This window comes from Protobothrops mucrosquamatus, unplaced genomic scaffold (assembly GCF_001527695.2).
Source record: "Protobothrops mucrosquamatus isolate PMUCROS unplaced genomic scaffold, P.Mucros_1.0 scaffold1, whole genome shotgun sequence".
In the NCBI taxonomy this organism is placed as follows: Eukaryota; Metazoa; Chordata; class Lepidosauria; order Squamata; family Viperidae; genus Protobothrops; species Protobothrops mucrosquamatus.
In genome coordinates this window covers 1-10,284 of record NW_015386388.1, presented here as the reverse complement: position 1 = coordinate 10,284, position 10,284 = coordinate 1, and the positions used below count along the sequence as shown (strand labels likewise).

General features: G+C 41.1%; 1 protein-coding gene across 1 annotated transcript; it reads right to left on the bottom strand.

Annotated features, from left to right (window-relative positions):
* Window positions 1–1,190: 1,190 nt before the first annotated feature.
* CD79B (CD79b molecule) lies at window positions 1,191–8,973 on the bottom strand. The gene is made up of 6 exons (XM_015832303.1): window positions 8,853–8,973; window positions 4,604–4,657; window positions 3,400–3,684; window positions 2,868–2,986; window positions 2,406–2,447; window positions 1,191–1,894 (listed from the first exon to the last, which is right to left on the bottom strand). The coding sequence occupies exons 1-6, from the start codon at window positions 8,920–8,922 to the stop codon at window positions 1,796–1,798; spliced, it is 669 nt and encodes a 222-aa protein (XP_015687789.1). The 5' UTR covers window positions 8,923–8,973; the 3' UTR covers window positions 1,191–1,795.
* Between the last annotated feature and the right edge of the window lie 1,311 nt (window positions 8,974–10,284).

Below are 10,284 nucleotides of genomic sequence, written 5' to 3'. Positions count from 1 at the left end.
CCCTACTCCCCCACTTCCCACATCCATTTTCCTTCTCTGAGAAGGTATTTAGCTATGCTTTGTGAAAAAACAGGAAGCAAATGGTTCCAGTCAGTAATTTGCAGAAAAACATACCCAAACAGTATGAAATTGAGCACCCCTGTAACAGTTAAGAGGACATTTGGGGCAGTGTCTCGATAATAACTGTATCCGTGTTTTACATGTGGAATGTGGCTTCGAATTGCCACTTTCTTGATGTGAAAAGTGTTTAGTGGCAGGTAACCTTAACAAGTATAAAAGGATAATACAGGTTTAGTTATTGTTTTCCAATGGACTTTTTCTGATCAAGCAATGGAAAATTGGCTTGCAGTATTTTCGTTCACTGGAAACACTGATCTGTATGAGGGAACAAGAGACACGTAGGTATTTCGGAGGAAGGGTTAAATTTGCAAACCATCGCAACACAAGCTCTGACACTTAGATATTCATCTGTGCAACATTAATACAAAAGGTGGAGCTTGTGTTGTGACATCATAACAAGTCTTTTGCTATTTTTACATTGGAAATAGGTATATATGCAAACACAGTTGTTCCATTTTGGGAGCAAAATATCTCTGACCAGGTTGATTTTTAGCAAAGCATCTATACTTGCCAAAAGTGACTAGGTCTCTACTTCAAAAAGTGTTTTTTTTAATATTTTTGTTTTCAAAATGCAACCTCTGAAGGTCTTCCCATTGACAGATGTGTTCACCCAAGAATAAAAACCTCTGCAGTTCTTACTATACATAATTCTTCCAATCTGGTGCCTTCCAGATGTATTTGAAATAAACTCTTGTGATCTTCACCCAGCTTTGGCCATTGGCCATGCTGATTGTTTAAAATCAGCCTAGCTGGAGGGCACCTGGAGCTGTTATAGACCAAAGACACAATTATTTACAAGTAGTTCTGTTGTTCAGATGGAAAGGTTTATTCCTAAGAAGTTGGTTATGCATATTAAGCTAAAAATGTTACACTTTCAGATTTCTGTAATGTAGAAATTAGAAAACACACAATGCTTGCGTACATTTTTTCATGCTCCTGAAACAAAGAAGTAATATGCTGTCAAAATTTTAAAAAATAATATTAAACTTTTTATTATTTTGAAAAGTTCAGCAAATATATTTGAAATTCTTTCATAAGGATGCTAGAAATATTTTTTTAATATGAGCCTAAGGAAGAAAAATCCTAACTGCAAAACTATAAATCTCAGTAGGAAACATTGTGTCCTATAACTAATATATTCCAGATATTTTCACCATAGCCATCTTGGTAAGGAATTTTGGGAGCAGTAGTCCCGCTCCCAGACAATCTGGAGTATCTTGGGTTAAAGAAATTGAAGCAATGTGATGTTAGATCTTAGGTTATCAGATTCAATCCTTTGCTGCCTAGCCAGTTATGAGTGAGAGTGGGAAACCAATTAAGAAGGTGTCATTTGGGGAAGGAAATATAGAGCAAACTCAAGCCAGAAAGCCCATCTACTCACACATTCATTTCTCTTCTCAGCTCTTTCTGCTTTCATTTTTATGGTGTGCCTCAAATTGAGTCTGCCTGTCTTCTCCCTTCTCCCCATTTGTATGTCCTTGACTCAACTGTCCCAGGGAATCTGGAGAGTGTGAATGCTGTTTTTTAGTAGTTTCTAGCAGATCAGCCGCAAGCAAGAGATAAGCATATTTTTAAAGCTTCTCTAGAGTGGAATTTTTATAGTGGAACCTGGTTGCCCCAGGAATTGGTGCCCCTTTGGTTAAGTCAGCTGTGGCCGACCAAGCTGCTAGCCTTTTCATTCTTCACATGGATGTTCCCCCAAATCCCACTTCTCTGGTCTGTCTTGGTAAGCACCAATGTCTTCATACGTATCAGCTAGTTCAACCGTCAGTCCCTGTTGAAGAACAAAAATGAAATCGGCCTATGAACGGAAAGTATCAGCAGTGCTTTGTTGGAGGGGGGTAGAAATATGCTGTCCAACTCAATTTTGTTCTTTCTCCATGCCAGTAAAAGAACTGCTTAAAAATGTCCTATGGGTACATAAAAGGAATTCTCTTCAATGAAATAAAAAGTCCATCTAGTCTAGTTCTTGACTGGTGGGCTGTTCAACCAGAAGTCAAAAATGAAAGAAGCTGACTTGTACAGTATTGAGCTAGATCCATAATCCATCCAAGACAAAATTATTTATTTTAACTGGTGATGGCTCCCCAGAGTTCCAAATAGGTTTTTTCCCAAGCCCTACCTGGAGAAGAGGGGAATTGAACATTTCTGCATATAAATTAGAGACTTCTCCATGGCTGGCTACAATCCTCTGGCCTGAAGACTATAGGCCAGTATAGAATATGAAGAAAAATGCATACATTTTTATGTGGTTAAGACCAAGAATCTCTCACTCTGAAGCTTACCTCATAAGTATGTTCTTCCCCAGAGGCATCTTTTCTGTCACCCTAAAATGACATAGAGATATATAATCAAACTTCAATTAGCTTGATATTTTTTTTCCTGATAATTACTTGAGACACATTGGTTAAGCATTCCTAGTCCTTTTCTTTTTTTATTTCTTGCTGAGCTTATTTATCTGGAGTCCACTGTTCCAGAGGAGAAGGTCTGAGAATAAGAAGGTGCACCCTCAGATGCTTACTAATGGCATTTCCTTGAGGTTGAGTCTGCAGGAAAGCTCTCCCCAGATTCCATTTTGAGAAAGCAGTCCCACTGTCTTGAAGTATATTCCTGCAGTGCTTCAATATGCCCCAAAGCCACTCCCTTATTCAGGGAGAAGCCAACCACATATCAAAGATCACGGTTATAGTCTAGTGGTCAGTCAAGGCCCCAACTGAACTGCTATTATGAAGGTCCCATTCACTCACCTTCCCTTGGGTTAGGAAGACAGGCATGCTCACAAAAAGGACAAGAAGAATTGTCTGGATTAAGATGATAGCATCTTTCACGTTGTGCCGACTCTGCACTTGCTCATAGGTGCTGATACCTTTAAAACAACAAGAGGAGCCCTCCTGACTTCTCAGTTTTGCTTGTCATAAAGAGATTGTGTACCCCACTGCCCTAGGACTACATTGACAGAAATATCCAATTTTGATCACTGTTTTCATTTACATCTTTGAAATGAAAATAGTCTTATACTACATGCAGGACAGAATTCAGATCCTGTGATGTGGTTTAGGTACCGCATGTGTGTACTTAAATATCCTTAGCTTGTATAGCATTGCATCTCTACCTAAGACAGGCTGCCAGTATGAACGGACAGAGTCCCAGATATTAGCTGGTATATTTTTCTCTGGGAATAGAATGTATGGCCTTTTGTCCAAAAAGTATTGTCCATAGATAGCAATACCCAAGCATATAGCATCAGAGAGGACAGTATTTAGAAGATTAAAGATTTACCCATGACTTTGAGTTCTGTACCACAGGAGGGCTTCCTTGAGGCCTTGATCCTACAGTGGTAGATACCACTGTCGGTGTGCTGGAGTTTGTTGATCTGCATCATTACCACTGAATTATTTCTGGTCACATGGACTCTGGAACTGTTCATAATCTCCTGGTATTCCTCCTGCTCAATCTCTTTATACCAACTTGCCAGAGAGTCAAAAGAACAGCTAAGGGAAATTCGAGCCCCGCCTCTTGCAGCAATGAAACGTGTATTTATCACATTCATGAAAGTGGTTGTATCTGTGTAAAAGAAGAAAAACCCACAGTAAAGAGAAAGATAGACCACAGGATGGAAAAGAAGGGTAAATATCTTTACTGGACTTTCTACCAATCTTCCCCAGATAGGTTCCCTCTAGAAATGCTGGGCTAATCACACACAGCCAGTATCTGGACCATGCTAGACTAGGAAGATAGATTGCTCTAAATAAGCTATTAAAGCATGTATCAAGTTCCAACTAATTCCTGACTAGAGGAATGAGTTTGTCAGTTCTTCACTGGAGGTGCAGAGCTGTTCTTTTCTGGGAAGGTCTTTGTATCCTTGAAAGCTTCATGACAAACAGTTATGCAATAGGTGAAGACTTCCCAACACCCTTGGAGAGTTCCAGAGTGGGGAGACCTAGTTTTGATTGGGATGCATATTTGGTTCGTGTCTTCATTCATCTACAGAGCACAATAGATTAGGATACCTATTTTGCTTTGTCTTCACCGTTGGGCTGAGACTGACAGATGGAACAGGGAACTGGATAAGGTCAGGCACTGGTTGGTCCTTTCTCAGTTCAGGCTGGCTTTTTGGGATTTGAAAGGCTCATCCTCTTACAGAGTTCAAGTCTCTGGATGAAAAGGTAGCAGATGTGGGAGAGAAGGTATTGACAGCTTTTTAATCAAACACAATCCAGGTGAAAACACAATCCTTGGATTGGTCCATGGACAAACAGCCAAAGTTCCATAAGGCACCCAGTGACGTGATATAAATGTGAACATTGGATTGTTTTGCAGAAGCTAAATTGTTCCAAAAATAGCAGCCATACAGCTTTAATTGCACTCAAAACCTGGCAATTTTACAAGTGACAAGTAACACAACCTTGGAAAAAAGATTATTGCAAGGGAATTTCAGAAATAGGAACTGAAAGACAATATTATCTTGAAAGTACACATATACCTTGTTTTTGAGAAATGTTATTTCTTTCACTAGAAGCTTTGGTGATTGTCATACCTGGGGAAAGAGAAAAAATGGTTTGAAAAAGAACCAGTTTACCTCTTCAACCAAAATTGAAATGGGGGCTGTTTGATTTTCTTTCTGTCTTCTGTGCCTTCAAGCAGAATGATCTAAACAAATAGAGGAAAAAAATCAAGCAACATTTCCCTCTCCCAAATTCACTTCTATAAATTTTGATGCTGGATATGCTTTCAATAATCTTTAATTGCTTGTCAGCAAAACAACGGAAAACCTGTAATGCACCCACTGGCGGCAGAATCAGCAGACAAAGCTGGCAGAGCCTTTCCTGATTTGAATCCAACTTCTTTGGAGCACGGGGTTGAAATATATTGAGGTTTAACACTATTTTAATGAGGGCCATCTTGTATAAATGAGGAGCCTGTGTAACGCCTGACAACAAGTGATCATTTTGGAAAGTTGTGGTCAGGCCTTATGTAGGCAGATGTCTCTGTGGAAACCAGGGGTCTGGCATCTTCTGCCACCCAAATCAAAATGGTCATGGAGGACTTGGAAGTGACCAGCAATCTGTCTGTAGTAGTCTAACGGGGCCAAGAGATTCTAGGTAGGCCACCAGCGCTGACCATATCACCTGCTGCATCTAAGATGAGATCCATGGGAAATATTGTGCTGGGAGAAGCCTCACTTTAAAACTAGAACTGCTGAAAAGGCCATAAGTTGCTTCCTCTGTGAGTGGAGAATGATAGGAAGGCAAACCTCACGAAGGCACTCATGTAAAAGCTCTCATCAGGGCATCGTGAGGGGATGTGAGGATGAATCTTCGACCAAATAAGTTTTTTACTTAGTTGGGTAAGCCAGTCCCTGTAATGGGTAAGCCTTAATTTATGACTTAGTGCACTATGTAGACCAAGATCAAGGCTTTCTAATAAAAACCACAGTGCCTGCTCGACATCTACCTACATTCTGCTGCAGGGTAGCTGGCTGGTTATTCAGGACTTCTCTACTTGTCATGGGCTTTCTGTAATCCCAGTTCATAGTCAAGGCCAGGTGATCTCAGGTTTTTCTGAACCACCAAAGCTGAAGTGGTATTTTCCATGTTCTCTGAAATAAGCGTTGCTAGTAACATGATGTTTCATATGTACCTTGGGGACAACTGAACTGATGATACAAAAAGGGGACGAAGGTTTGGTGTCTATCTGGGTACATTCTCTGAAGTGGCTAATGGGGTTGTCACATGGTGGGGAAAGTGCTTGAAATCATAGTTCCTTTTTCATCCCAGGTTCTCTACATGGTGTGTTGTCAGCCCAGTTAACAGATCACACATGTGGTGGCTGCTAAAACAGGAGATCAACTATCAGCCGGTCAAGCACATTAGTGGGCTGGTTGACTTTCCTCCAATTTTTCCACTTCAGTCCTTGCTATTTCAACCTTCATTGTCATGAACAGGGGAACTGGGTCAGCAAATCTGCAGGGATGGCAGCAGCTTTTTCAGGGATACGGGAGATGTCTTCCCTATAGCTCAGATACTGCAGGCAACCCAGGAAATTGGCAGGTGCTGAGGAGGGGGCGGGCTCAGTAGAACTGAATAGTACTTCTTCTGAAGCTTGGCCACCCATACAGGTTTCAGCAGCAGAAGCACAATACTGAATGTCCTGCCTCTCAGCCCCCACTGATAGGCAGTGCACAAGAGCAAAAGCACTCAACAGGGCAATTTTATTATTGACAACTCAACCCCCAGCCATTCCATGGACACTTGCATCACCTAATACTTGAGATCAGGTGGCTGTCTGGGTTATATCTAGAGGATTTAAGGAAAGCTGGGGAGGACAGTCTCTCTTACTCAACTGAATAACACCCAATCAGCTTCTGACAGTCAGCTAAGTCCTCCACTTTTATCCATTTGTCAGAACCTGCGTCTTCTCTTAGCCCCCAAAGGGCAATTGGATGTTTTTTCTCATGGATGAGAAAACCCACCAGTCTCTGCCTCTTAACTTGCCTTGCACTGCACATTCTCCCCTCTTGCTCCTGAAGTGGATTGCATCCTACTGACATAGTTGTGCCTCTCATGGACTGAGGACAGCATGTTAAACTGGCTGACTGGATGCGCTGCCCTGAGAAAAGCAAGTGACAGAGATTGAGATTTGAATCCAAAACCGAGGACCTTAGTCTGCAAGGAAGTTTTGCAGACTAGAGTATTCATACCTTTAAAGATAAGAGACCCTCTAATCCAGTGATGGCGAACCTTTTAGAGATCGAGTGCCCAAACTGCAACCCAAAACCCACTTATGCATCGTTGGGTGCCGGGTGGGTGTGGCCCATTGGGTGGGTGTGGCTACGGTGGTAATGGCAGACTGGGTGGGACTAAAAAGTTCAATCAATCAATTCCAACTTTGCAAGATCTTTTTTTTTCCTGCGAGAAGTTGAAATTGACTGATTGATTGAACCTTTTTTTTTGTACACGGCGGTGGAGGCCTAAAGCGATAAGGTTTTATAAAACCAGCTGAAGGCCTAGGACTGGGGCAACGGTGCGTGTGCCCACAGAGAGGGCTCTGAGTGCTGCCTCTGGCACCCGTGCCATAGGTTCACCACCACTGCTCTAATCTATCCCTTCAAACTCCTGACTTTCTCTGTTTTCAAGAGTCACGGCCTTTTGCCCACTATGGTACATTTGCAAATTGTACTTTCTTAACCCTGATTTACTGATAAACTATAACTGACTGGATTCATTGCATATGTTAAGTCAAAATCCAACTAGCTATATTATGGCTTAATATGCCCTGTAAACCTAGCCATTGACTGGGTTCATGCCTCATGCTAAGCCATAATGTTATTTGATTTTGCCTTAGTGTCCTGTGTGAACCCAACAATTGTGGTTTATTCAATAATCCATGATAAAGTAGAACATGAGTTAGTGTAATGTGTGAATCTATTTCATAACAATCTTTTTAAAACAGTGTATTCTTTCCACGGGATAACTATTTTTTAAAATATTACAGGAAACAATATAATAATGTTTACCTTTTTACTTCTTGTTATTTGACCATGCTTTAAGCATGCATTTTCAGTTCAAGTTGGAGGGGTTAAAGATTGCATCCTTTTTATAATTAATTTCTGCCCAGGAAAATTAAATCTGGTCAATCCTATTTGTGCATTTACTAAAAGGTAAAATGTGAAATGCCAGGTAGCTTGAGACCAATATTATTAGGCTGAAATGCAAGGCTTACTGGAAGGAAACTCATTTGCACTTAAAAAAAACTTACTTCTGAGAAGTCATAGCTAGGATTGCATTGTGGAGTTCCCGTGCGCACCATGATAGAAAAGATGATAGAAAAGAAAGTTTCCCATTTTAGAAAGCAAACACTAACGTGTCAGCTTCTCTCCACATTCAAAGCAGCTGGACAGGAAATGTTGCTGTTCTTGTAACACACCTCAATGAACACAATTTTCTTTCCTGTTTCTGTGAAATTTCCCCTGAACAATTCTGGGGGAGGGGGTAGGAGGAGGATGAAGAAGGTCCTGGGCTCTCTCTTAGATATTTCCATCTCCCACCGAAATCCCCACTATCTCTACTATCGAGAAAAGACCATCCTGTCTTTGTAGAATGTGGTTTCAGGTGTTTGGTGGCAGTTCTGTAAAACTTCATTTCTAAAATAAAACATGCTCAGTAACTTAGAGGATGCCATTACCTCTTATTTGTTATCATATTGCTTTTATTGAATTTGCAGCAGAATTTTCTGCTGATCCCTCTGTTAATCTAGTTATATTTCTAGCCCCTCCCATTCCCTCTTTTGTACCTTTTTCCTCCAATCTTGCAGAATAACTGGAAAACCACCCTCTGCTTCTTCTAGCTGAGTTTCAGGTTATGCACCTTATTTATTTATAAACCATATCCTCACCTGGGATCCAATTCTCAGCCTACTCTGAATTCAGACCAGCCTTCTCATATGGTATCCTCTTCAGGCCTTAACTATACCAATCTTAGTCAACTTGGCAGCATGGAAATTCTAGTGCTAGCATCTGAATGGCATCAATTTAGAAAACCCAATAAACATAGTTTTTATTTATTTGTTTGCTTATTTAGGCCCTGTCACTCAATCCAAAAGACAACCAAATTAGGCTCATGAAAGAGGGGGGAAAACACTTTAAAAAAAAGCAACAATCATCATTAAACTGCCTAGGACTTTAAACCATCTTAATCAATGGATTTAGCTGAAAGAGATGGAAGAAGCCATACCTGTGACTACAAGCAAGAGCCCCAGGGTGGCCCCAAAGTCCCTGCAAATCCAGAAGGAAGAAGCTGCCATAGCTGAGCAAAAGCCGAGATGGAAAGAATGTGTCTTGGATTGGACTCAGTCAGAGCCTTGCGAAAAACACCTTCAGCCCTCAGTTTCTTCTTTCTTTTGACAAAGGCTGAGGCTCCTGGGCTGAGCTCTTGTTTCCTGCCCGTGCAGATTCAGCGGGTGAGAGGCAGTCCCTCGGGTGACCTGTGGGCAAGGGAGAGTTTTGAACAGGGTGCAGCCGGTCACATGACAGGGTTGCTGAGCAGTTTGATTGGCAAGAGCTGTACTTAGTGACTGTGTCTCACATGGAAAGTGGAGGAAGTTATTCTTGTTTGCCATCCTTTCTCTTGTTGGGGATATTGTGCTTTGAATTATTTTATTTTTATTTATACCATGGTGTTCCTTTCCAAAGACTCCAGAACAGTACATGGAAGAAAATCACAACTAAGAACAATAACCAACAGTAAAAATGAGAACAGTAATTGAGTACAATAGTTGAAAATGATTTATTATGGCTAACGCATAGCGACCCTTTCGGTCATTTAAAGGCTTTTCCCTCCAGGAGCAAATCTACATTTCCTGAACTGAATTCATGCTGACCACTGAACGTGGTAGTGAATGCATTCAGCCAGCTAGACAGGTCCTGGCAGCCGTCCACTGGATGGACTCATGAACATAAAAACAAACCTCTTGAATCAGAGAGTGGGTGCTGCCTAACTCATTCTCTGGGTGCCAGAAGGAGCCAGAAATATTTCTGAAAACTCCTGAAATGGAGAGGAGGGCAAAATGTGCATCTAACAGGACACTCCAATTCAAGGTTTGGCTATTCTTTGTGAATGCAGCTAGCATTTATGAAGTTGTTTCAGTAAAAGAGAGTTGTCATGGATGTTGTGGCAGATGGATTGAAAAGATTTCATTTTTTTTTCTTTCTATAAGCTTCAGATTGGTGGCTTCTTCCTGCATAAAATTCACAGAGTGGGAATTTCCCTCTCTTCTGGCTGTTCCTATAGCCATCCCATAGTAGTAGCTGTGCCTCTACATTTTACTAGGGAGAAGTAATCTGGTCCTTGTAAGGCAACTCTTACCTATGATGCCAGGGCTAGCCCCTCCCCTGAAAAATGGCACCCTGTTGATCCTTGCAATCTTATCAGTTCTTAAGATACTTTAAATGTTACAATATTGCATGCAGGTAAAGAAAATATTCCAAGAGCAGTTGTGTAAAGCAAAGCAAAATTGAAATAAGATCATAAGTTCAGTCATGGTTTCATTTAGTGACAGATTTGCTTAAGGATCAAGTTGCCAATCCCAACTGTGGTCATTAAACAACTCCCTGTACTTGGCACAAAACAGTTTTTAAAAAGGTTCAACTCTTTTCTGCCATCTGGT